General features: G+C 43.3%; 2 protein-coding genes across 2 annotated transcripts; both read left to right on the top strand.

The window, feature by feature from the left end:
* The first annotated feature begins 6,026 nt into the window (after positions 1-6,026).
* Positions 6,027-7,208, top strand: LOC130474437 (zinc finger protein 501-like). Its single transcript, XM_056846049.1, has one exon. It carries the CDS (start codon positions 6,110-6,112, stop codon positions 7,139-7,141), a length of 1,032 nt encoding a protein of 343 aa, XP_056702027.1. The 5' UTR covers positions 6,027-6,109; the 3' UTR covers positions 7,142-7,208.
* A 12,376-nt stretch (positions 7,209-19,584) lies between these two features.
* Positions 19,585-23,447, top strand: LOC130473051 (zinc finger protein 501-like). Its single transcript, XM_056844576.1, has 4 exons — positions 19,585-19,614; positions 20,702-20,828; positions 20,920-21,015; positions 22,242-23,447. Exons 1-4 carry the CDS (start codon positions 19,585-19,587, stop codon positions 23,411-23,413), a joined length of 1,425 nt encoding a protein of 474 aa, XP_056700554.1. The 3' UTR covers positions 23,414-23,447.
* The last annotated feature ends 4,162 nt before the right edge of the window (positions 23,448-27,609 follow it).

The following is a 27,609-nucleotide window of genomic DNA, read 5'->3' as shown; positions in this document are numbered from 1 at the left end:
CTGTTTGCTCAGCAAGGACAAAATAACTGTGGAGGGCATGTACTGGCTAGCACCTGTAACATCACCAATACACACCCCCACCTGAAACTATTTTGCACCTTTTTTTTTAAGGGTTATGATTTTTTTTCCTGACGTGGTAATGGATGGACATAATATGCAGCACTCTTTAAAGTGTAGATCAAGTCAGGCAGCCCACTGAGGCACAAGAAGAGGAGTATTGGCAGTAAATACAGCCGTGTCTGTTTAATATAAAATTTAGGTAATATGAAAGAAACAAGTAGCATCACAGGAATTAATATAACCCTGCTGTGAGCCTCATGTTTGCCTATTCAGGGACTTCCAAATGCCTCAGAAAAAAGCAGAGAGATTCCCTGTTTTCTCTTTCAGGTTTTATTTTTAAAAGTTCTATTCTGCCATTCTTTCAGTGTGTTGTTCATGGTTTACAAAAGCTTGCAATAAAAACAAGATTCATAAACAACTCACTGTCAAAATCTAATTGGAGAGCTGCAGGTAAAACATCAGAAAAGGAGCCACTTTGCAGCAGGATGGGTCACAGTGGTTAGTTAAAGCCCTTTTAAATGGGACAGGCCACCTTGTTCCTGAAGAATCCAAGAAGGTGCTGGCTCGATTTCCCTTGAGTGGAGTTTTGAAATTAGAGTATGACATTGGAATAAATCTTCTAACCTGTAACCAGAAGGCAAGAGCACCCTGAGAAAGACCTAAATTGGCCCTGCTCTCTTTAGTGGGTTTATACAGAGCTCACATAGAGTCAATCCAGATGAAATGCTGGGAGATCCAGGGAAAGAAGAAGAAAAGTTGGTTTTTATATGCTGACTTTCTCTACCACTTAAGGGAGACTCAAACCGGTTTACAATCACCTTCCCTTCCCCTCCCCACAACAGACACCCTGTGAGGTAGGTGGAGCTGAGAGAGTGTGACTAGCCCAAGGTCACCCAGCTGGCTTCGTGTATAGGAGTGAGGAAACAAACCCAGTTCACCAGATTAGCCTCTGCCACTCATGGAGGAGTGGGGAATCAAACCCGGTTCTCCAGATCAGAGTCCACCACTCCAAACCACTGCTCTTAACTACTACACCACTCTGGCTCCATTGTGTCTGATTTGGCCCATAACCTCTGCATAGAGTCTTCAGACAACATCTAACAGCACAGGAGCAGAGCATTTTCAATTAATGGGTTACTTTTAGTAAGGCCATTGACGACAGTAGAGAAGTGTCTCAGATAGGAAGGTGGAATATAAAAATTTCTAATAAAATACTTTAAAACATTCCAGAAGCTGTCAGGTGTTCAGATCGCTTCATGTGCCAGCCGTACATGAGGTGGTTGTCTTTCCTCCTTCTTTTAAGGTGTCAAGCTGAAATACTGAATGATTTTTAAGGAACTGTGCAATCTGGTGTTCCTTCTCTAATATAATTGGGTGTCTTTAAGTGGCCACTGATTCATGGCAACCCCAGGACCATGGGCTTTTCAAGGCAAGGGACAAGCAGAGGCGCTTTGCCATTGTCTTCCTCTGCATAGCAACCCTGGTATTCTTTGGTGGTCTCCCATCCAAATGCTAACCAGGACTGACCCTACTTAGTTTTTGTTCTCTGAGCCCAAACCATTGAATCATAGAGTTGGAAGGGACCACCAGGGTCATTTAGTCCAACCCCCTGCACAATGCAGGAAATTCACAACTACCTCCCCCCACAACCCCAGTGATCCCTACTCCATGCCCAGAAGATGGCCAAGATGCCCTCCCTCTCATAATCTGCCTAAGGTCATAGAATCAGCATTGCTGACAGATGGCCATCTAGCCTCTGCTTAAAAACCTCCAGGGAAGGAGGGCTCACCACCTCCCGAGGAAGCCTGTTCCACCGAGGAACCGCACTGAGGATTGTCAATTGAGTGAGCATCTTTTTTGTTCTTGCAGAGGCCGGTGACTTTTAAAGATGTGGCCGTGTATTTCACAGAGGCGCAATGGGCTCTGCTGGACCCAGACCAAAGAGCACTGTACAAGGAAGTCATGATGGAGAACTATGAGAACGTGGTCTCGCTGGGTAAGGAACATGCTTTCCTGTTTCTTCTAAATGGGAAATATCCGAAGTAATTATATTGATGAAATATGTGTTTAAAAGGTGAAGGTATTTTCAAACCAGCGTGGTGCAGTGGTTAAAGGCGGCGAACTCTAATCTGGAGAACCAGGTTCGATTCCCTGCTCCTCCACATGAAGCCAGTCATGGTTCTCTCAGAACTCTCTTAGCCCGCACAGAGGCAGGCAGTGGGAAAACCACCTCTGAACGTCTCTTGCCTTGAAAACCCTACAGGGTCACCGTAGGTCAGCTGTGACTTGAGGGCACTTTCCCACACCATTTTCAAGCCAGTTGGACAGTTGAAACTTCCCTCTAGTTGGTGGTGTTGGTGGAAAGAGTGCCGTCAAGTTGCAGCTGAGTTATGGCGAGAGAGCCAGCATGGTGTAGTGGTTAAGAAAAAGAAGAAGAGTTGGTTTTTATATGCCGACTTTCTCTACCACTTAAGGAAGAATCGAACCGGCTTACAATCGCCTTCCCTTCCCCTCCTCACAACAGACACCCTGTGAGGTAGGTGGGGCTGAGAGCGTGTGACTAGCCCAAGGTCACCCAGCTGGCTTCACGTGGAGGAGTGGGGAAACCAACCCAGTTCACCAGATTAGCATCTGCCGATCATGTGGAGGAGTGGGGAATCAAACCTGGTTCTCCAGATCAGAGCCCCACCGCTCTTAACCACCACACCACGCTGGCTCTCGACTCGAATCTGGAGAACCGGGTTTGATTCCCCGCTCCTCCACATGAGCGACGGACTCTAATGTGGTGAACTGGGTTTGTTTCCCCACTCCTCCACAAGAAACCTGCTGGGTGGCCTTGGGCTAGTCCCAGTTCTCTCCGCACTCTCTCAGCCCCACCTTCCATCACTAGGTGCCTGTTGTGGGGAAGGGAAGGTGACTGTAAGCTGCTTTGAGATTCCTTAAAAGGTAGAGAAAAGCTTGGTATAAAAACCAACGTTTCTTCTTCTTCTTCAACGCAAGAGATGTTCAGAGTTGTTTTGCTGTTGCCTGTCTCTGCGTGGAGGCCCGGTGGTTTCCCTTGGTGACCTCCCTTTCAAGTACTAACCTGGGCCAACTGAGCTCAGTTTCCAAGAGCTGATGAGACTGGGCCTAGCCTGGGCCATCCTCATCAAGTCAGTTTATGAGTTAGTGCCTCATAATTGTAGTCCAGGACAATCAGACCTTTAGGATTGACTGACTAACTCAGGCAGCTTTTTTTTTTTTTTTGAGAAGTGGGCAGAGACTTCTGAAGGAATTTAGACTGGAGGAGGGACAACATGCGTGGGTGGGGGCATCGATCAGAGATCATGAAGCTCTGTGCAGGAATCCATCAGAATTTGTAAGTGTTTATTTGGAGACTCCTCTTTGACTCTCTGTAAACCAACACACAGTCTCCAACAGGAACTGAAGTGTAAAGGAACAACATGTTGGAAGGTTCAGCAGGTGCAGCAGGCTACATCACAGGGGGAACTGGGAGGGTAACAGTGGGTGAAGTTTGTAGATTTGGGGTAAGCACTGGGGGTATGCACTGTTTGACATTTGCCTGTCGGGTCGGGAGCTAAGAGAAGCGGAGTGTCTTTCTAGTGGCACTTTTGATGTGACTCTGAGCGGGTAGTGTGAGAGGGTTGATCTAGCTGGGGGGTGTCATTCGACTGTCTTGGATTTTTAAATTTACGATGGCTGCTCTTGAGAAAGATCAGCAGAACTTGGGAACCTTACTTTGACTATGGATTATGGGGACTGTAGAGTGTTTAGTGATGGAGGTGATTTCCATTTGAAATCACCATTGATATCTGTGTGTTAGATTTCTGTTTGTAGGTTTTTCTTTTGTCAAAGACACTGAAATATCTCACAACGTTTTATGATGGTTTTGACAGTATTGATGGGGGACAATGGTCCTTTGGTTGCCTGTTTTGCCCTTTTTGAGAGTTGGTTTTGCAGCCTAGATGGGAGTTTATGGGGGTTCTTATTATTCACTTAGTTTTCTCTGTGTATTTTATCATGTTTTGATGTGTCCATTTTAAGTTAAATAAATAAATTTTGTAAAAAAAGAAAAGGAACTGAAGAGTAAACAGTGCAGGCAGTTCACAGGAAACAAGAATAATAATTGCTCGCCCATTGAGAACATTAAATTTATTTGGGTTTTTTTTGGCAATTTTTAATGTTCTTTATGTTCTTTTGAAGGATGGGCAAAGACCTTCACTGGCGGGGGGTGAGAGATATAGGCTGGGACCAAGTGTAAAGAAGGTGTGGGGAGTTGCAGCCAACAAAGATGGGGTGTAGGGAGTTGCAGCCAACGAAGGCCAGTATCCTTCAGTAATTTTAGGCAGCATGCAGACGCTAACCCCATAACACAGGTTTCTGTTTTACTTCACAAGGGGCTAAGTTATATATGGGATGGAAATGTTGTATAATTTGGGCTCCAGTCTCCTTTCACAGATTAGCCAAAAACATGTATCTGTGTTTGAAGAACGCATGCTGAATTTACTCCTAAAACATAGCACCACTGATGCGCATTTCCTTCTGATACTTCTTTTTTTCTGTCAAGGCTTTCCAGTCCCCAAGCCTAAACTCATCTCTCGGCTGGAACGAGGGGGAAATCCATGGGTGCCTGATTCTTGGGCCTTGGTTGACAGCAGCCACACAGGTGAGGGGCAAGAATAAGCCTGCTGGTTAAAAAACAAAAACGGTTGGAGTCTCACCCCCCCTCCAAGCAATCTGTGGCCTGGATCATTTTCATTCAGATCTGGCTCTAGCTTCCTGTTTGCTGCTGTTCTTTTGTTTTTTTCTAACTAAAGATTATTCTGAAGACACTCAAGAAGCGTTCGTAGCTTCAGGATGTTGATACTATGTTGGTGTTGAGAGCCAGCGTGGTGTAGTGGTTAAGAACGGTGGTTTGGAGCGGTGGAGTCTGATCTGGAGAACCGGGTTTGATTCCCCACTCCTCCACATGAGCGGCGGAGGCTAATCTGGTGAACTGGATTTGTTTCCCCACTTCTCCACACGAAGCCAGCTAGGTGACCTTGGGCTAGTCACAGCTCTCTCAGCCCCACCTACCTCACAGGGTGTCTGTTGTGGGGAGGGGAAGGGAAGGTGATTGTAAGCCAGTTTGATTCTCCCTTAAGTGGCAGAGAAAGTTGGCATATAAAAACCAACTCTTCTACTACTACTACCACTACTACTCTTTGCATTGTGATCAATCTCTGCATTTCATTTTTCTATAATGACACCCAGGCCAGGGCTTGGGAGACCAAGCTTCAAATGTCCACGGATGGCTTAATGATATGTTACACTGTTTCTGGCTACTGTCAAACCAGACATATGCTGGATGTGCCATATTGAAACATAATTTTCGGGTGTGAAGATGCCTAATTTGGATTGGGACTGTGGTTTTTCCCAACCTTTAAAAGGCCTGCAGAGATGCTATTCGTCCTGTTGCAGAAACTTAGCCCATCCATATATGTGTGTCCATCAGTACACATACATTTCTTTAATGGGGCAAATAGCAGCTTCCTGGTCCCTTTTCAGGTAGAAAAACAGAAGGGGATGAGTGAGAAAAACAGCCCTCTTCTCCCTGATCTGAATTGGGTCTCCACACACCTCAAAATAAAGTTTTTAAAAAACTGCCTCATGGTCTATATTCAGAATTTTTGACAGGACCTGAGCGGACCTCAAAACAATGTAATGTTTAGCTAGGCCTGCAGCTGTGAAGCTATCTGGGAGATCTTGGGCCATTCATTCTGTCTTGGTCTAACCCTGCCTCACAGAGTTGTTTTGAGGATTGAACTGCAAAGGGGTGAAATCATGCCCTTGAATTTCTTCAAGGAAGGATGGGATAAAATAGTGGTAGATGGACAGAGACCTCCACTTTGTTTATTTATTTACTTTCTCAAAAATATTTCCCTTTGGCCTGTCCTGCCATTGTTTCCCTTTTATCCCAGCAGGTGGCTTTAGGAAAAAGAACTTGTGCCGCAAATGTGGAAAATGTTTTGCTCAGAAATCGGATCTGGCCATACATCGAGTAGTCCATATGGGCGAGAAACCCTTCAAATGCTTAGAGTGCGGCAAGTATTTTGTTCATCATTCAGAGCTTGTGAAACACCATCGAGTCCACACAGGAGAGAGACCTTTTAAATGCCTGGAGTGTGGGAAATGTTTTTCTCGTCAGTCAGTCCTTGTGAATCACCACAGAATCCACACAGGAGAGAAGCCCTATAAATGCTTGGAGTGCGTGAAATGCTTTACCCAGAGATCACAACTGGTCAGACACCGAAGGGTTCACACAGGAGAGAAACCTTACAAATGCCTGGAGTGTGAGAAATGTTTTGCTCGTCACTCAGTCCTTATAAATCACCAGAGAGTCCACACAGGGGAAAAACCATATAAATGTTTGGAGTGTGAAAAATGTTTTGCTCGTCAGTCAGTCCTTGTCAACCATCAGAGAGTCCACACAGGCGAGAAACCATATAAATGCCTGGAGTGTGGGAAACTATTTGCTCACCAGTCCAACCTCGTGAATCACCAGAGAATTCACACAGGGGAGAAACCATACAAATGTCTGAAGTGTGGCAAGGGTTTTGCTCAGCAGTCAGACCTTGTGAAACACCGGCGGATCCATACAGGAGAGAGACCCTATAAATGCTTGGTGTGTGGGAAATGCTTCGCTATACATTCAGATGTGGTGAATCACCAGAGAGTTCACACGGGAGAAAAACCTCATAAATGCCAAGAATGTGGGAAATGTTTTGCTCAACGTTCAGCTCTTGTGAGCCATCAAAGAGTCCACACAGGAGAGAAACCCTACCGATGTTTGCAGTGTGAGAAATGTTTTGCTCAGTTATCAAATCTTGTGAAACATCAGAGGGTCCATACAGGAGAGAAACCCTACAAATGCTTAGAGTGTGGAAAATGCTTTGCTCGACACTCACACCTTCGTGTACACTACAAAGTTCACTCTGGAGTGAAATCCAATGAACGCCACAAATGTGGCGACAGCTTTATTGAAAAAGGGAACTTTGTTCAGTATCAGATAGCAAACACAGGTGAAATAATTCAAGGTTAGTAAAGTATTATTCTAAAGGTAATCCTTACACTGCATCAGTCAGCCCAGCTGGCTTTGAAACTCCATAATACCTTAAAGAGAAGGTAGACGTAGTCTTTTGAGAAGAGTTACAGTATGTTCTTTACCTGAGGTACAAGCCAGGATTTGCTGTTTGCATGAGAAAGTCAAATATGGTAATTTTGCGCCTCCCTCCTTGCTTTAGGTAGGTTGTCACCCTCTAAATAAAAGCCATATATATTTGTTTATATGTTCATTCTTCACTTTAAAAACCGACACAAATATTTTAAAGGTACTTGCAAAACTAAGACAGGGGATGTGTGTTTGTGGAGACATGACAGGCACTAGCCAGTTGGCTCCTTCCATCGCTGGATTTGAATAGAAGCATGTTGATTAGTTTTCAAATAGGCTTGCCAACTGTCTGCCCAATTCCCTGCCCTTGAGACATTGAGGAGTGGGTGAAAAAATGTCTGGAAAATGGGCTCCAAAGTGACGTTCTAGGAATTTTCCCCATGCCTTTACCATGGAGATCAGGGGAAATACAGCATCACCTGGAAGTGACTTCACATCATCCACAAAGCCCACCTTCTTCAGGCACCACCATAACAAATTTCCAGGTATATGCTGAGGCATTGCCAGCAACTCTATTTTCAGAGCTCCCCCTGCCATGGAAAGAAAACCATAAAATGTGTACTGATTGCAGTGAAGGCATTTTTAAGCCCGCCATCCTGCTCTAAAACATGACCCTCCCCCCGAGAATTAGTTGGGCTAAAGGAATTCCCCTCTGCTTAGGCTCTGAGTGTCTGGCTCAGGAGCACAGAAGCTGAGGAGACAGCACTTGGGCTGGATATTACCAATCCACTCAGCCTTCTTCTAGTGCTGAAAGGGAAGGCTGCATACTTAGCTAAGTGGCATGGTAGGCTGCAGACCCTTATGAGAATGCTTTATCGCCGTGGTGACTCAAGAATGGTAACCCACAAAGCAGGTTCTTCTGAAAGCCACACAATTGGCCCCTTCTGCAAGAGAAGCAACAGGAACGGTAGAGTTTGAGCAGCCAGAATGGGCATTTTTTTTACTTGTAAGGTACTTTGAGTCATTGAGGGAAAGGAGAATTATTTAAATAAATTTACAACCGGAATTTATTCCAGGTTGGGATACTAACCTTTTTTTGTCACCAACTTTGCCTTAAGCAGCATCGGAAGCCTGGTTGGTGTTGGGATACTAGTCAGAAGTTTGACTTTAATCACATGGCAGAGATAGGCTATTTCCAGTCTTTTAGGTTCTTCCTATATTTTGGGCATGTTTGCATGGCGCCTTCTAAGATGACAAGATATGAGCAAAGCTGTCTGACCAAGAAACGGAACCCAGAGTAGATAAGGAGCAGGTTTGGTTCTTAATGGCTGGGAGCAGGGAGCAGATGTGGTCCTACTTCAGTGGGTGTTCACAAGTCCCATCACATCCTCTCCAGTAAGGAAAAGTAACCTGCACCGCTCGAGTCAGTGTGAGTGTAGAACAAGTGAAGAATAGTGGTTAGAGCAGGGGTCCCCAACATGTTGCTTGCCAAGTGTTTTTTGAAAGTGGGTGGGGCCAGGTGGGGTTTTTTGCCCCGCAGGGCTTCTGATTGGCCATCAGAGGCCTGACTGGCTGTGCAGATTTTTTCAAAGATGCTTCAGGAACAACTGCCACCATAGCCCAAGGATCTTCACTGCATTACTGGTGTTCATGCAATAAAATATTTTTAAACAATATGTTCATTTTAAAAGGCATCCTGTGAAACAGACCTTCTGCCTGAAATGTTGGAAGAGTTACTATCAGAGTTACGCATTACCTCACTCCATGCCATTTTGGGGTTGACTCCGCTTCTGGAGGGAGCCATTTTGGGGTTGTGCCCACCGCCCTGTGTCAGAATTCCAAAGGTGCCTGTAGGCTTGAAAAGGTTGGGGACCCCTGTTAGAGTGTTGGACTAGCACTGGGGATACCCACTCAGCCATGAAGCTGATTGGGCAATCTTGGACCAATCACACTCCCTCTACCTAGCGCACCTCCCAAGGTTGTAGTGAGGATAAAATGGAAAAGAGACAAGTCCACGTAAACAGTCTCGGAAGAAGGGTGGGATAAAAAATGGGTGTTAAGAATTGGCCAATAGTAATAGAATCTATCTTGGTAGAAGGTTTAGACTTGCTATGATTCCAGAATTGTCTGCTTAATCATGTTGAAGATGTATCAAATAAGTATAAAGATTTTTGTTTTGTATGCTATTATGACCTCTCGTTTTATTGTTTTGCTAGTTGCTGGAATAAAGTGTTAGTATTATATAAAAGGAGTGCATGTAGATGGTTTTAAAGATTTGGTTACCACAATGAAGTTAACGAGTTTGCAAAAAAAGAGAATCCTTATACTTTAAATTCATGGAGATTAATTATACAACACATTGAAACTAGAGTGACTTGAGTTTGTAAGAGGTGGTTGTGTAATCATGTTATGTGAATTTTTCAAAAAATGTTTTTTGCAATATTAAGGACAAAAACTGGTCTTCATTGTGGTTACTTCTGACCCTTCTCACTGATGGGGGTCTGAGCAGGGGGTGTATGCAGCATGTATTAATTCAGATAATGTATATACCACCTCTCTAGAGTTTGGCTCAAAGCAAAAGACTCCCCCACCCTTGACATTACACCCCTGCATGTTATCATTTTGCTAGATATAAAAATGTTTAGCTTTTACAATATAACTTTTTAGTAGCATTCTCACTGGGGAGGGGCTGTGTCTCTGTGGTAGAGTTTGGCTTGGCACACAGAGGATCCCAGGTTCAATTCCCGGCATCTCCAGTTAAAAGGATCAGGTGTTACGTGATGGGAAAGACCTCTGCCTGAGACCCTGGAGAGCTGCTGCCAGTCAGAGTAGACTAGTACTGGCTTGGATAGACTGTTGGGCTGACTCAGAATAAGGCAGCCTCAAGTGTGCTCAAAATGTTGTTATGGAGATATTAAATGAACTATACAGTTATTTTCAGAGGGTAGCTCTGCTGGACTGCAGTAAAAGAGCTAGATTCGAGTCCAGTAGCACCTTAGAGACCAACATGATTTTCATGATATAAGCTTTTGAGAGTCAAAGCTCCCTGTGTATGATATCTTGTATCTGATGAAGAGAGCTTGACTCTTGAAAGCTTATGCCCAGAAAATCTTGTTGGTCTCTAAGGTGCTCCTGGACTCACATCTAGCTCTTAAACAGTTATTGGCTACCTAACTAATTTGAACAGCCTGCTAAAAAAAACAAAAACATCCCTAGTAGAAAAGAGGCCTTACAACTGGCCTTGCAAATCAAGATTTTGTTGATTTGAGGCCACCTGAGTGACAGTCCTCCTACCTTGGTTGTATCTAAGCACTTCTGTTTCCATGGCCAATTATTCTTCCCATTGATTAGATTCATTACATTTAGGGTCCCTTTGTTCCTCTCCTTTGTCAGTTGGGTATCTCCAACTTCTGTTGTTAAAGTAGTTTTATTTATTTAAATTGTTCTGTGATCTGCTTCATATCGCATTGCTGCAGTCCTAACAGTAGGAAATCTCTTAATCCCTGGTCAGTGATCCCAGGCCTTGGAATATGTGTTCCCTTTCTCCAAATTTCCCCATCCCCAAGTGGATTGCAACCTTGGGTGCAGTTACTCCAATGCTAACCATGGCTGCTGATAACCAGATCCCCTCTTAAATGCAATTTGCTAACCTTGGTTCAGATCCTGGTGAAGAGAGAATACTGGCTGGCACTAACCATGGTTAACATCAATGCCAACATATTCCTTAACTGGTAAGAGTCACAGGAGGGGGCTGAAAGGGAGTGATCATGCCATACTAGGGCGTTCTCCCACTTGGTGATCCTAGGCAGAGGTTTTACTGGTGGAAAGTGCTGTCAAGTCACAGATGGTTTATGGTGAGCCCACATGGTTTTCAAGGCAAGAGACAAACAGAGATGGTGGCATTACCTGCTTCTATATATCAAGCCTGGACTTCCTACATAGCCAGCCCTGCTTAGCTTCCAAGATCAGGCTAGCCTGGGCCGTCCAGGTCAGGGCAGAGTTCCTCTAAACCCAGTGAAATCAATGGATTTAGCCTGGAGTAACCCTGAATAGGATTGCACTGTTAATCTCCTACCATTGGTTAAGAGATCCCCAATGTTAGGGCTGCTTTGGGCTATTTTGTAAATCCGTAGCCACTCTTATTCTGTGTCCTTGCTTGTTAATTGTGCACTGTTCATATACTTATTTATCTTCCCATATATTTATTCTGCATTTTATGTTTTATTCTTGTTTTGGCATGCATGGCTGATGATAAATTGGTAATCTTGTTTTGTTATTTCACTGTAGTCTCATATTATGTCGTGTCATTTTACATTAATTCTTCAATTTCTCCTGCTACTTTATATTTGCCATTGCGCAGTTTATTCAATAAAGCTTCGAACTCTTGTTACTTTTTTTAAACACGATGTTTAAATGTTTTTTGAATGAGCACAGTATTAACCACTGTGTTGTCCCTAAAGTTTTAAGATAAGTGCATTATTTTTAAGATGTATTCTTGGCTTCAATGGAGAGGCTGCCCTCTGCCAAGATCCCTATGAATCTCCAGACATTGATCCTCCAGGGGCACCCACAAACCAACCCAAACATATGAAAACAAATCGCATGACTTGCTTCACTCCATAGGACCCCAGAGGACCAAGACCCCCAGAATTTTGTTTCCCTTATGCTTCCCACCCCTTCAGAGTCTTGTATCCAAGGGTTCTGGGCGAGAAGGGGACAGTTGTGGAATCAGCTTCTCTCTGCTCCCAGTTGTGAGAGATTTAACAACATGGCAGCCTGTGACAAGACCCTTCAGAAAACCCCTGGAGGATGAACTGAGCAAAATTCAGGGAAAATTAGTAAAGGATGAACTGTCTTTCATGATTCAAATATGCATGGCTTGTCATAGATGACGTTTGATAAGGTATTTATAAAGATTATGGACATGATCCACCCTAATGTAGATATTGTGTAGCCTTGTTGGATTTCAAGTGGGAGAGATCTGAACATGTGCTTAACTTTCCTGTTAGAATTAATGGGGTTTAGTAAGGCTTGATATGGGGCATGGTCATGCCTAGTATTATTGACCATGGAATAAAGAAAAGTACTTGATAATTGATGGTTATGCCTAATAGATGACCTGGAATATTTGTATCTACTATTGTTGTTTGATATATCATACTATTGTTGTGGTTAAATGTGGATAAAGTGGCTTGATGAGTGAATTATATCGAATGCATCCATTACTCTGTAAAATATTTACATATTGTAATATGGTCACTACAGTTGGGTAGGGAAAATAAAGGCCAGTGGGGGGACCTGTTAATTAGTGACTGATGTCTAGTTGTTGGGTTATCACTTCTTTTTTCATTACTGAAATATGCATTACATTTGGAGTAGCATTTAAAATAACATGATTTTAGAATGAACCAATTTAAACAAGGCTCTTCATTTGCAGCAACTTGAATGGAACTAATAATGATTTATAGTTGCTTTTTTGTAGGATTATGTAGGAAATCAATGGTACAGAGTCAGCGGGTTGTTTTGAATGATAAAATTGGTTACATGACTTATGTCATAAAATCTATATCACTGTAATTACTTTGTAAAGATCATACTAAAGGTGTTTATATTAAATGCATTATTTCAGTGGGAGTATGGTATCTCTGTACAGGAAAGGAAAGGGAGAACAGAAAATATTTAATCACACTTCTCAGACAATAGAAAGAGATTCGAAAGAAGCAGAGAACAGCAGTGAATAAATACACACCCACTGTCTGCAGAAAAATTAAAATGTTTAATATTGGAAAAAAGAAAATAATTGTAAAACTGATACATGAAGAGGAAATATTACCTAGATTATGAAAAAAATGGAAATAGATGACTAATTAGGAATGTATGTGCAAGTATTTACCAAGAGGCAATTGAAATTCTTTAGAGAAAAGAAAATGAGAACATTTCATGGAGTATTGAATAGAATTGATAAAACTGATAAATAAAAGTTAGGCAAACCAATGCCTTGCATGGAGGCCCAGTGTGAAGGATGGCAAATTATGGGGTTGGGTCCTGCAGTCCATCAGGAGCTCCACTGACAAGAGGCAGAAGGGAACGATGTCGCTGCCTTCCTCTGCCTCACACCAGCCTTCCGATCCACGTGGCTGTTGGCCCTGCGACCTTGGGAATAAACTTTCCTGGTGTTGGAAATGGCTGCCAGGGGTATGGGAGAGTCAGGAGTATCGGGGATCCTTGTTTGGGCCTTGCAAAGTCCTTCTGCGGGATCCAGTCATGGCTCAGTTCATTGTTGGGATTGTCAGAATAATAAACCAGGTGCAAATTGACTTTTGGGCTACAGGACCTGTCAAATGAGTGAACATCAGGAGTCCAGTGTGTGTTATGAATCTGAGACCTGAGCAATGGAAAGCTGCTATTTATTTTAGCCAAAGATTGGAAACCACAGGAAATCTTAAGGATAATAGTTCCGAAAAAGCTATGTCATTTACAGAGCAACAGGAAGCAGGGTTACACCCTTCTAAATTCATTTAAATCAGTGGGATTGGAATGGTATAACTTTGCCTAGGATTGCACTGTAAACCTCTCTCCCCCAGTTTTTTCCTCATCTGCTCTTCTGCTTGTCCTGCCTCGATTGACAGTATTGGTCAATCTGTTCAGTTCTCAGAGTAGCCCTAGCCATGCAGATTTCTTCCATCCCCTTTAACTGCCATTGGCTTGACTGCTGTGATGTAACAAAGTTAATCTTACCTGATGCCACAAAGCATTTTAAGCTTTGGACCATATAGTTTACTGCTAATGCAGACACTAAGGAAAACTTTGATTCAGAGGTCCAAAAGTAACCTATGAAAAATTAAAGCACAGACTGACTTTTGGATGATATTTGGTGATTGCAAATGATACCTGTTGCTTATAAAATAGGATAGTACTGTGAATATTTGGGGGAAATTGTCAATATTAGGAAATTTGTATTGTGCAATCAAATCAATTGGGGTGAAGGATCATTTGATTTGAGAGATAAGATCAGTAATAAATTAGCAGCTGTGCATTTAGATTGAGATGTTTCTGCTCTGGGAAGTTTGTGATGTCTGGATCCATATCTTCTATCTGGATTAATGTAATTTTTCAAGTTGATAAATACTAAATATATAGTCCAGTAATCAATAAAGATCTTCCAGTTATCATAACCGTCATTCTTGTGGTATTCATTCTCCTGTGGAAAGAACCTGTGTCAATTATATATCATAACTTTTTTAGCCACAGAAATCTTTTTGGAAAACTTGCTTTTGAACACATGAAGGTGCTTTACACTGAATCAGACCCTCAGTCCATCAAAGTCAATATTGTCTATTGAGACCGGCAGCAACTCTCCAGGGTCTCAGGTGGAGGTCTTTCACATCACCTATTTGTCTAGTCCCTTTAACTGGGGGTGCCAGGGATTGAACCTGGAACCTTCTGCATGCCACACAGATGCTCTACCACTGAGCCACGGCCCCTCAAACCAGCTATTTGTCTTCCTCAAACCAATCCAACATGGTACTAATTAACAGCTTCCCTCCCAACCTATTGCATGCTCCTAGAAAAGCACCCACAGGACTTTACTTGTGCTGGCGTCAATGAAGTTGAAGTCTTGGACAGAAAAATGTATTTGATGCAGGGGTGCAAAAATCTAAGTAACCTATCAGACTGGGCCAGCATCCAGCACTTTCCTTTTTCTTAAAAGTGGAGATCACCCAAATTAATCAGGGCTATTTAAAAAGCCATCTGAAACAAGGATTTTTTTCTTGATTAAATGTGAATTTTACAGAATAACATCTCACCATCCTGTACTTCATTTCACGACTGCTTCACCCTACTGCTCATCCCCCGCCCCCATGTCATATATATGTCTACCTAATGGACAGGGCAGGCTAGACTGATCTGGTCAGATCTCAGAAGCTAAAGGTTAGCCCTGGCTTCTATTTGGATGGGAGACTACCAAAGAAGTCCACGGTTGCTCTGAGGAGGCATCTCTGAACATCCCTTGCCTTGAAAATCTCATAAGGGGTTGCCATAAGTCAGCTGTGACTTGATGTGGGAAAGAAAATTAGGACACACTATATGCATCTGACAAAGTGGGCTCTAGTCCACAAAAGTTTATGCTGAAACAAAATCTTACCAGTCTTTAAAACATCACAAGGTTCTTTCTTTATTAATTCAGTGGACTTTAGGGTTGCCACCTCCTGCTTGGGAAATACCTGGAGATTTGGTGGTGGAGCCTGGGGAGGGTAGTGTTTTGGGAGTGGTTGGACCTCAGCAGGACGTAACGCCATAGAGACCACCCTCCAAAGCTGCCATTTCCTTCAGGGAACTGATGATCTCTGTTGTCTGGAGATCACTTATGATCCTGGGAGATCTCCAGCCCCCATCTGGAGATTGGCAGCCCATAATGACTGGCATATTCATTGAAGCACAAGTCACTGTGGGCGTTATAGCCCATAAAATTCATGATGAAATTAATATCTATACCACAAATGGAATCTTTTGACTGAGGTTTCGCTGCAGGCATATGATGAAGTGGGCTCTATGAAAGCTTCAATAAATCTACTCATCTTTAAGGCGCCATAGGGCTTTTTCTGATTGTCGCATTCACTAAAACAGAAATCTGGAACCCATTTTTACTAGGGATGCTAACCGTGGGTTGGGAAATTCCTGGAAATTTGGGGGTGGAGCATGGAGAGGGGAGGGACCTCACTGGAATATAATGCAGAGTCTACCCTCCACTGCAGCGATCCTCTCCAGTCGAACTGATCTCTGTCTTCTGGAGATCAGTTGTAATCACAGGAGATCTCCAGCCACCACCTGGAGTTTGGGTAATGTAGAAAATACTTACAATACTGATAACAAGAAGCTGGAGAAAAAATCAGTACAACTCACTATATTCAAAAATTCATTAACAAAGTGCTAACAATAAGACGACCACAAGAAGTGCAGAATTACAAAAAAAAAATTACACACAAATATACACAGATATAGTTATTTACAGATAGTTGTCACGAGCATAATAGCAAAATCCAAATAACCAGGCAACAGTCTATATCCAAGGCAAAAACCTTTCTTCAGTCTATATCCAAGGCAAAAACTGATTTTTTTCCTGCAAGCACCTGGAGTTTGGCAACCCTTGCTCCTTCTGGGAGAGCTCTACATCCCACTTGGAAGCTGGCAACCCCAGTTTGACCCAGCATATTGCCATGCGAGGTGGTCTCAGGCTATAAGGAAATGCAAATACTAGTAAACACGAAATTATTGGGGTGGGGGGGGAAGAGAAAACTGCATTGCCCAGAATCCTCTTAATGATCCCTTTCTGGGAGGGAAGGAAAGAGGAGGACTACAAATCCCAGCAGCCATTCTGCTTCCTGGGGTTTCCCGGCGCTTGGATTGGCTGAGAGGTGGGGCGAGTTAGTTGGCTGGAGGGGCAGGTTGCAAGAGCGCGCGGGCTGCAGCTGCGCAGGTAAGAAAGTTGGGGAAAGTTGGGGGAGGGGAGAGGGGGCGACGCTGGGGGGAGGGGTTGCCCTACTTGGAAAGTTGGGAGGGATGGAAGAGCTTTGCATTTTGCAGCTGGGGGGGGAGGGGGGGGGAGGGGAGGGGGGGCCGTGCTTTGATCCTCCCCCTTTTTGGAAGGGGGGGGGAAGCCAGCAAAGGAAGGAAAAGTAAAAAGGCTGCCTGCTGTTAAGATTAGGGTTAGGGACCCCAAGGCTACATTGTCAGTGGCAACATTTGTTTCAATCCTTACATCCCTCCAACACTAGATATAGGCTGCTCAAGATCAATTGATCCTATAAATATATAACAATGGCACAACTGACTGAAACTTTACAAATGAACAATCAAAAACAAAACAGACAAATGGACACTTTTCTATGATTACATTACAACTAAAAAATAACAATTAGACTCCAAACGTCACAGTAGGTTCAAGGTGGAGCTTAAACCCACCCTACTGGAAAAATAACTATTAAGAAAAGATGCAAGGGGGTAGTACAAGGCGCTACACCGCTAAATATTATTTTAATAATGTATTGCTGTTTTTTTCCCCTCCTCACCCCTTTTTCCCTTTTGTACCCCTATTTATCGTTGAAAATCAATTAAAATATTTAATTAAAAAATCAATTGATCAAGGAGCTTCTAAGGGATAAAAGGAAAGGTTAAGATTAGGGAGGATGATGCAGTGGGGAAGGAAGGGGTGCGTGGGTGAGGCCTCCTTGGGGTTAATTTGTGGGGAGGAAAAAGGGATATCTGGGGTATTTTAAAGGGTCCCAAGGGCTTCAGAACGCGAAGCAATAAAAATCATGCTGTAGATCAGACGTCCCATGGGTACAGGAAGCTGCCTTCTGCCAAATCAGACCCTTGGTCTATCAGAAGTATTGTCTGCTCAGACTGGCAGCGGCTTTCCAGGGTTTCAGGCAGGGGTCTTTTTGTCCTATTTAAAAGTGGGGCTCGACTATCCAGCAACGATATGGGTTTTCTGGGAGGAAATGACCCAGTGCCCTAAATAGAACTTGATCTGATTAAGAGTGCTCATTTTGACAAACATTTCGTACGCTGGAGATTAAACCCATGACTTTCTGCATGCCAAGCAGATGCTGTACCACCGCGCCATACCCCTTATTTACTTCATTTATGCCCCCTCTCCCCCCAGTGGGGATCTGAAGCAGCTTACATTGTTTTCACCTCCTTTTCTCCTCAAAACAACCCTGTGAGGTAGGTTAGCCCGAGTGTGCATGACTGGCCCAGGGCCACCCAATAAGCTTCCATGGCAGAGTGGGGAATTCAAACCTGTGTCTCCCAGATCACAGTCCAACACTAACCACTACACTATTCTGCCTGGGTTCGTTCCGCATCAGACTGGTGATTATTTTATCCCTTCCAGTTCCAACATGAGAGGAAGTACAGAAGAATTTTAGCGTCAGTGTTGAATTTGAGGTGCATTCATGATTTTACAAAGAATTTGGGTTGCTCTATGTATTAATCACCAATCCCACCCTTGGTTTACAAATCAATAAAACATACCTGTGCCATCTTACACAATTTCTGGAAACAATCCCCTTAAAAAATAATAATTCCATGTTTGCCTAATTTGTACTGGCAACGGCATCCCTCCATCCATTCTTTAATTCATTTGTACACCTCAAAGAGGACACAAAGGGCTTTTTCACATCCCAAATAATGCACTTTCAATCCACTTTCAATGCACTTTGAAGGTGGATTTTACTGTGTGAACTGGCAAAATCCACTTGCAAACGATCGTTAAAGTGCACTGAAAGTGGATTGAAAGTGCATTATTTGGGCTGTGTGAAAGTGCCCCAAAGTGTCTTACATTGTTCTCTTGTCCTCCGTTTTATCCTCACAACATCAACCCTGTGATGTTACCGGTAAGTTAAGCTTGTCACTAAGTTTAGTTACTGCAGAAATGTCTCTATTTCTAAAGACACATTTCTTGTTACTTTGAACACGTGAAGCTGCTTGGTAAATAGTCAGACCACGGGTCTATCGACCTTAGTCTCGTCTCCTCAGTAACTTGGGGTCTTGGGCAGTCTGCGGTCTTTCCCGGCACCTACCAGCTGAGTTCATGCAAAGCAGATTCTCTGCGCCACTGCCCCTCCCTTCTTGGTGTGTTCAAATTGGGTTGGTTTATCTGTAGGTCTCTGGATACATTTATTTTTTTTACTTGAAACTCAGATAATAGAATCATAGAGTTGGGAGGGACCACCAGGGCCATCTAGTCCAACCCCCTGCACAATGCAGGAAATTCACAACTACCTCCCCACACCCACAGCACCAGTGAGCCCCTACTCCATGCCCAGAAGATGGCCAAGATGCCCTCCCTCTCATGACCTGCCTAAGGTCATAGAATCAGCAATGCTGACAGATGGCCATCTAGCCTCTGCTTCAAAACCTCCAGGGAAGGAGAGCTCACCTCCTCCCGAGGAAGCCTGAAATCAAAAATTTTTCAGAAACAAATAGGACGTGTGTTTGATCCCTGAGTGTGGTGTAGTAGTTAGAGTGTTGGACTAGGATCATGGACTAGGTTTTGAATGGATGCTGTGCCACAGAAGCTCATTGGGTCACCTTGGACCAGTCACTTACTGTCAGCCTGACCCTTCCTCACAGGGTTGTTGTGAGGATAAAATAGAAGAGAGGAGAAGGATGTAAGCCGCTTTGGGATCCCATTGGAGAGAAAAATGGGGTATAAATGAACTAAATAAGTAAATCTTTGCTTTGTGGCTCTCCCAGGTTGCCATTGATGATAAGAGATGTTGAAAAAAAATTGATCAGCCCTTGTTGCCTCCACAGAGTGGGGAATGATATCTGTGCTGGAATCTGGATTGCCCCCTCCTTCCAGAACAATGGAAGGGGTCACAGTGGAGTCGGCTGAGGTAGGAAGCTGCTGCTGGGTTGATTGGTTTGTTTCATTATTGAGTTTACTTAGGGTTGTCAGCTCCTGGTTGGAAAAGACCTGGAAATTTTAGGGGTGGAGACTGAGGAGGGTGGGGTTTGGGAAGAGGGGAGACTTTGGTGGGATATAATGCCATAGAGTCCACCTTTTATCCAGATGAACTGATCTCTATTGCCAACCTCCAGTGGGTAGCTGGAGATCTCTGGGGATTAGAACTGAACTAATCCCAGCTAATCTCTGCCTCTTGTCTTCTCATAATGTGACCAAAGTACGATAGCTTCAGTTTAGTCATTTTAGCATCTAAGGAGAGTTCAAGCTTGATTTGATCTAGATCCCACTTTTGGTGGTCCATGGTATCCGTAAAGCTCTCCTCCAACACCACATTTCAAATGGATCAGTTTTCTTCCCAGGAGAACAGTTAGGTGGTAAGGCTTCGTCCAGTGAAGGAACAGAACTCAGACATCTATAGTTTAGGTACAGTACATTGTGCTCAAGAGCTGTTAGAGAGGCAGGAATAGAGCGGGTATCCTAGTTAAATAGTAAGGGACTTATGAGGGGACTGAAGGAAAAATCCCAAAAGACAAACTAATCCTCTTTCAGTAGACTGAGATTCTTGGATTTAAGGAGATGTTCCAAAAGAATCTCTCTTTGTGACAGAAAATAGCCTGTCGGTTCAGTGTGTGTGTGAAACTCTGTTTTAAAGCAGAGTTCTGCTGTCCCTTGCTGTAAATAACCAATAACTTGTTCCTTATCAACCAAACCACTAAGCCCTGAGCCCTTCTAAAGAAGAGACAATACATTTATTTTTTGTGTTGTGAAAGGAAGGTGTTGGTGTGAATCACTCCAGGAGAAGGGGAAAGTGGAAGTAGTAGAAATCACTTCAGATTCCTATTCTCCCTCCACAGGCTTCCTCCATAACTGCTGGATTACATGCTATTTATTTGTTAGAGTCCCTTGCCATACTTGGTTGCTGCCACTGGAAGGTGTGATGGAGCGGGTGGGGAGCTGAGAAAGCACATGGCTGTCACAGTAGTGAAGACTGGTTGATGGTTCTTTGTTCTTGGCAGAGGCTGGTGACCTTTGAAGATGTGGCCGTGTATTTCACTGCGAGGCAGGGGGCTCTACTGGACCCGGACCAAATAGCCTTATACAAGGAAGTCATGATGGAGAATTTCGGGAACGTGGTGTCCTTGGGTAAGGAAGCCGTGTCCTCATATGGTGAGTCTGGAAGACCATAAAGAACTTGCATCTATCAATGCTGTCTTCTTCGTTCACTTACCTGCAGGATATCCAGTCGCAAAGCCTGACCTCATCTCCCAGATGGAACAAGGAGAAGACCCCTGGGTGCCTGATGAAAAAGAGATCTCTGACAACAATTCAGGTGAGGGGTTTGTGGCAAAACCTTGTTTATGGGACCAAGGCTGCTTCCACAATTCTTTGTGTAGCTCTCACTGCTGCTGTGAAAACACAAGCATCTGTAGTGGTAGTGGAGCATCCGCACCGTAGTTTTCTGTGCTCTGTCCTTGCATCAGCCCTAATTTCCTCCCCCTCCACTGAAAGATTTTTTTTTAATTAGGAATTTCCATATTGCTATAGTATTTCATTATAATATTCCATTGCAACAGTACTAGTTCTGAGCTTTCAATTTAAAAAAACATAAGTCTCTAGTCTTTTTTGTTGTGGAATTATAAGAGGAAATGTGCACAAGGTTGCATAATGAGTGAAAAGGGTTATAGTCATTAAAAATGAAATCTGGGAACTAGTTACATTGTTGTAATAGATAGTTATAACATTAACAGTATGGTAGTCAGGCACTTCCTATTTTAAAAAAAACCCACTCCTCCTATTAGCAGAAATTGTCTGGATCCAACCCATAGTGTTCAATTTTATATATATGCTGCCAAAGCGATGACCCACAGTGTTCTGTAACAGCAGAATTTCTCAACTTTTCCCAGAAAGTCAGCCATCTGAATATGTGGAAGTTTCCTTTCTCTTGGTATACCTCATGCCTCTTGCTCTTGGGAATGAGTGCTAAGGTAGCCATCTCACTTCACTAAACTGTGCTTGTAGAAACAAAAAAAATGTGTCTATTTACAGATGGCTAACTATAAATTTCATAGACTTGCGATCTGCAACTAGAGGCTCCAGGGCAGATCTAGCTGCCAAGTGGTATGAGTTACCCCTCCCCAAATTGCCAGTCTAGATCAGATTTATATGATCTGAAGAGAAACCAGAGTATGCCAATCTAGATCAGGAAAGGAATCTTTCACTACCTGTCTGCTTGCTAACCATCCCTTTTGCGGCATTAATTGGCCCCAGATCATTACATGAGCTGTGATTACATTGGATGTCTACCTGAGGTGGAAGAATGTGGGTATCATTAAAGAGAACCATTTCCCCCCTTACTTTATAGTGGGGGAGTGAATGTCATTTGAACTCTGCCTTAGGCGAGTGTTAGGGAGCCATTGCAACACAGCCCACTTTCCTGTCATTTCAATTTCTTCAGTTTTTTTTTTTAAACCCTCCTTACTTTGATATCCTTTCTGAGCTTCCTTCTCTCTCAAGCACCACAATGAAACTTGCCATATTTGCTCTTTATTCTACCAGGTGACCTTATGGAAAAGGACTCGTGCCCTCAGTGTGGGAAAGGTTTTGTTGTCGTGTACCAGAGAGTTCTTATGGGGAAGAAATCCTGTCGATGCTTGGCATGTGGAAATGTTTTTGCTCACCAGCTGGACCGTGTGACCCAACAGGGAATCCATGTTAGTGAGAGCACCTATAAATGTCTGGAATGTGGAGACTGTTTTGAACAGCACGCTGCCTTTGTGAGCCACTGGAGGGTCCACACAGGAGAGGAACCTTACGAATGCCTGGAATGTGGGAAAAGTTTTCCTCGACCTTCAGCCCTGGTGAAACATTGTCGAGTCCACACAGCGGAAAGACCCTACGTGTGTTTGGAGTGTGGGAGGTGTTTTGCGCAACAGTCCTATCTTCTCACCCACAAGAAAATCCACACGAGAGAAAAACCCCACAAATGCTTGCAGTGTGGAGAATGTTTTCCTGATAACCCAGCCTTTGTGAGGCACCGGCGAGTCCACACAGGGAGGAAACCTTACAAATGCTCAGAATGCGGGAAATGTTTTGCTGACAGATCACACGTGGTGAATCACCTGAGAGTCCACAAAGGAGCGAACCCTTATAAATGCTCAGAGTGTGGGGAATCTTTTGACCAACACTCTGCCCTCGTCAGCCACTGGATGTTCCATACAGGGGAACAACCTTATGAGTGCCTGGAGTGTGGGAAATGTTTTCCTCGGCCCTCGGCTCTTGTGAAACACTGCAGAGTCCACACTGCTGAAAAGCCTTTCACATGCTTGGAGTGTGGGAAATTTTTTGCCCAACAGTCAGGTCTTGTAAAACACCAGCGAGTCCACACAGGGGAGAAACCTTATGCGTGCTTGGCATGTGGGAAATGTTTTGCTGACAGCTCCTCTCTGGCAAGGCACAAAAGGGTTCACACAGGAGAGAAACCCTATAAATGCTCAGAGTGCGGGAAGTGTTTTTCGGACAGGTCGAATGTTTTGGCTCATATGCGCGTCCATACGGGAGAGAAACCTTACAAGTGCTTAGAGTGTGGGAAATGTTTTTCCCATCGATCGCACATTGTAAAACACCAGAAATTCCACATGAAAGAGAAACTCTCAAAATACCAGCAGCCTTTGGGGGTAGCCACATCTGAATTACCTCTTCATAGGACTGTCAAAGTAGAAGTTCTCTAAACTCTAGGGAAAGGCATTTGCTGTAAATTATCAGTCCTTTGTGCAATACAGAAGATGACAACACAGTCCATGTAAGGCTTTCACAGTTCTAAATTCATAGCTCTAAATTCCTCCCCTACTGCTGAGAGTTCCTTTGGGTGACCAAGTATTGTAACAAACCTGTCCAGAGTTCATTGCACTTAATCGCCTGCTTTCTAAGGCCCAAACCAGGCATCTCGAAGGACTTGAGGCTGTCACTGACCTGCATCTCCTTTCTGTGTTTCCCTGTAATACCTTGTGAAAAAACACAGGATGTGACGCCATTGCATCTGGCCTTTCCCTGCCCCCATCCAGAATTGACAACCATTGAAGTGCATTGGGATGTTGAGAAAAGTGACTCTGAATATTAAATAGACTTTATTCAGGGAAATGTAAGGAGGAGATGCCTGTCAGTAAAAGCAGTAGGTCCCCCAAAACATGTCAGTCTACTGTTTTGTCCATTTGGGGGCATGTATATGGTGAGGGCAGGGAAGATTGGTGTTCTAACATGCTGAATGGAGTGGGGGAGCATTCTTTACCATGGGAATGTGTAAGGTATGTGTATGTCCCACACATCCTCACAAGGTAACGTCAATCTTGATGACATCAGTCGATGGGCTAATTGTCTGGACCCGCACAGGAGAGGTAAACTTTCTTCATCTGTCAGTTGATAAGCATAAACTTTATCAGTGATAATTGCTTAAATCTCTTTTCTAACTATACATTTTTTAAGAAGAGTTGATTTTTATACCTCCGCTTTTCTCTACCTTTAAGGAGTCTCAAAGCAGCATACAATTGCCTTCCCTTCTGCTCCCCACAATATACACCTTGTGAAGTAGGTGGGGCTGAGAGAGTTTGGAAATAACTGTGATTAACCAAGGGTCACCCATCAGGCTTCATGTGGAGAAATGTGGCAACAAACCCAGTTCACCGGATTAGAGTCCGCCGCTCATATGGAGGTTTGGGGAAGCAAACCAAGTTTCCCAGATTAGAGTCCATATCGCTCTTAACCACTACACCGTGCTGGCTCTGGAGCCTGTCTGCCAATATAAGCAGTTTACAGTGCCATCCTAAGCAGTTCTACCCTCCTAAGCTCCTTGACTTGAGTGCACCTAGAAGGGTGGAACTTTGCTTCGGATAGCACTGTAAGTATTACAGCAGCCTGAAAAAGAGAGAAATTCATTCCCATCAAGTTTATAAATCAGGGCCCTTCAACCTTTTTGAACCTGTGGGCACCTTTGGAATTCTGACACAGGATAGTGGGTGCAGCCACAAAATGAGTGCCACTAGGGTTGCCAACATCCAGGTACTAGCTGGAGATCTCCTGCTATTACAACTGATCTCCAGCCAACAGAGATCAGTTCACCTGGACAAAATGGCTGCTTTGGCCACTGTACTCCATGGCATTGAAGTCCCTCCCCTCCTCAAACCCTGCCATCCTCAGGCTCCGCCCCAGAAACCTCCCGCTGGTGGCAAAGGGACCTGGCAACCATAACTGCCATAAGTGGCGGAGCCAACCCCCAAATAGCATGGAGTGAGGTCATGCATAACTCTGATAGTAACTCTTCCAAATTTCAGATAGAAGCTCTGTTTTAATAGGATGCCTTTTTAAATTAACAGACTGTTTAAAAATGTTTTCTTGCATACACACAGCTTATCTTCAGTCACACAGTGAAGATGGGTGGGTGGCGGCTGCTGAAGCAACTTTTTAAAAATCTGCACAGGCAATCAGATCTCCAATGGCAAATTGGCAAATCAGCTGCTGCACAAAAGCCCCACCTGGCCCCGCCCACTTTCTAAAAACACGTGGCAGGCACCTCTGGGCACCACACTGGGGAACCTAGTTAGAAATACTCACCTGCAGGCATTCCTTACTCATAGTGACGATTTACAAGCCTGGTTTAAATCAGATAAGTTTAACACGCTGTACATCTGTGTGGCTTCCCTCTCTGGATTGTTGGTTCACGGAATTTGCTGCCATTTAATTTTTCAAAATTTTTTTAGCTTTCTTGTATATTTGACTCTGTAAAGTATGTCTTGCGTTTAGTTTTGCATTGCAAAAAGTTGGCACTCCAGTAATCTCCTCTGCTGCCATTTCTGCTTTATTGCCTCTGTCTTTTGTGCATTTGTTGCAAATCAAATGGCTCAGAGCTTTGGATTTGTTTTATACCTTATTGCTGCCTTCGTCAGCTTCCTTCTTGGTTAAAATTAAATGCCTCTAGCAATCTTCAACTGTTTATTTATTTAAGGCATTGCTGTTTATTTATTTAAGGTGTTTCTATGCTGCTTTGCCACCCAAATAGGGACCCCGTAGGCGGCAAACATTTAAAAAAACATTTAAAAGAAGGCATGTATAAAATGTTTGAACAATTCAACAAAAGCATATAGATATACAAACGAAACCTAACCAGGGAGGAGGTCCAATAAGAGTTACTGGGGGTATGCCAAACAAAACAGGATGCCTTCTGCCAGCAGGTGATCTCCACTGAGTGCCTTTATAAGAGAAGGAAATCAAGGATCTAGGGGCATCCTTCATTTCCCTCAATGTCACCAAACTGTTGGAAATGTAATAAAGAAGTTGGTTCTTTTCATCATATTTGGTGGACTTGTAAAAAAGCTAAGATATTTTGGGAAATGATATATGAGGAAATAAGGTTAATTTTACAACAAAATGTACTTAAAACACCTGAAATGATGCTATTAAGTATGATACTATTTTGACTCAGAACTTTCTTGATATATGCCACCACAGCTGCACGGTTGCTATATGCAGCAAAATGGAAGACTGGTGAGATACCGGGAAAAAAGGATTGGATACACAAGATGATGGAATTGATGGAGATGGCTAAACTCACTGCTTATATTAATCAGACTGAAAATGAACAATTTTGGGGGGGAGTGGGAGGTGTGGAGAATTTACTGTGAAAACTACTTTTCGCTGGGTAATTTTAAAGGATACTCTTTGATTTAATCCCTCATATTTACTTTGCATAATGATTATATTGGGATATTTATATGAATACTAATTAGATAAAATAAGATACCTATAAAGTAACCAATTAGAGGGGGAATATATTGTTAGCAAAAGTATATACAATTTAATTTTGGACAGAAGAGAGTGTAGGGGAAGTCAACTTTCTTTTTATTTATTTTTATTTTTTGAACTAGAATCTTTATTAGACTCTACTTTGTATTGTTAATTTATGTTTGAAATGAGAAAATAATAAAAATTGTATTTAAAAAAAAAAGGATCTAGGGGCATCCTTTAGGAAACGTTCTTTCCCAGCTACATTCATCTGTCTCCCTCCAACGTTAGTCTTCAGTGAAGACTAATGTTGGAGGGAGACAGATGAATGTACCTGGGAAAGAACATTTCCTAAAGGATGCCCCTAGATCACTGGTTCCCCCAGGGGTCCGCGAGTACTCAAGGTCTGCGAAACAAAGTTATAAACCCATAATAAATTAATATTTTCAATTAAAAGTTCTCTATTATAAAAATATATATTCAAATATTCTAAGTTTAATGTTTAACTAACAGTTATGATTAAAGTTTATTTTCAAATACTCGAAATTTTTATTTTGAACCTTGGGGTCCCTGCACCGAACAAAAAAGGTTGGGAACCACTGCCCTAGATCCTTGATTTCCTTCTCTTATAAAGGCACTCAGTGGAGAGGGCATCATTTCATCTTTGGGGTTCCCCACTAGAGAGAGTTTTGGGGATCATACTGCTAGAGAAAAAAATGAAATATGGGGGTGGGCAAAAATTCATTGGCAGAGGTGAGATACTGGGGCTGGCGGCTACTTTGGATGAATGATTTGTACATCTCATGCACCTATGAAAACAGCATCAACTGATAGAGGCATCGGCCAAATGACTCTCCAGACTACAGAGATCCGTCCTCCTGGAGAAAATGGCTTTTTTGGAGGGTAGGGTCTATGGCATTATACCCCGTTGAGATCCCTGCCCACCCCAAAAACTGTCCTTCCCAGGCTCCATCCCCAAATATCCAGGAATTTCCCAGGGTGAAGTTGGCAACCCTGTGCTATGAAGTTGCTATGGCCTCCAAGGGAACTGATCTCCGCAGTCTGGAGAACAATCGTAATTCCAGGAGAACTCCAGCCTTTATTTGGAGCTTGGCCGATCTGTGGTTTACTTTTGTTCATTAACTATACATTC

The sequence above is a fragment of the Euleptes europaea genome, chromosome 1 (assembly GCF_029931775.1).
Source record: "Euleptes europaea isolate rEulEur1 chromosome 1, rEulEur1.hap1, whole genome shotgun sequence".
NCBI classification, from domain to species: Eukaryota; Metazoa; Chordata; class Lepidosauria; order Squamata; family Sphaerodactylidae; genus Euleptes; species Euleptes europaea.
This window is presented reverse-complemented; position numbering and strand designations above follow the sequence as displayed.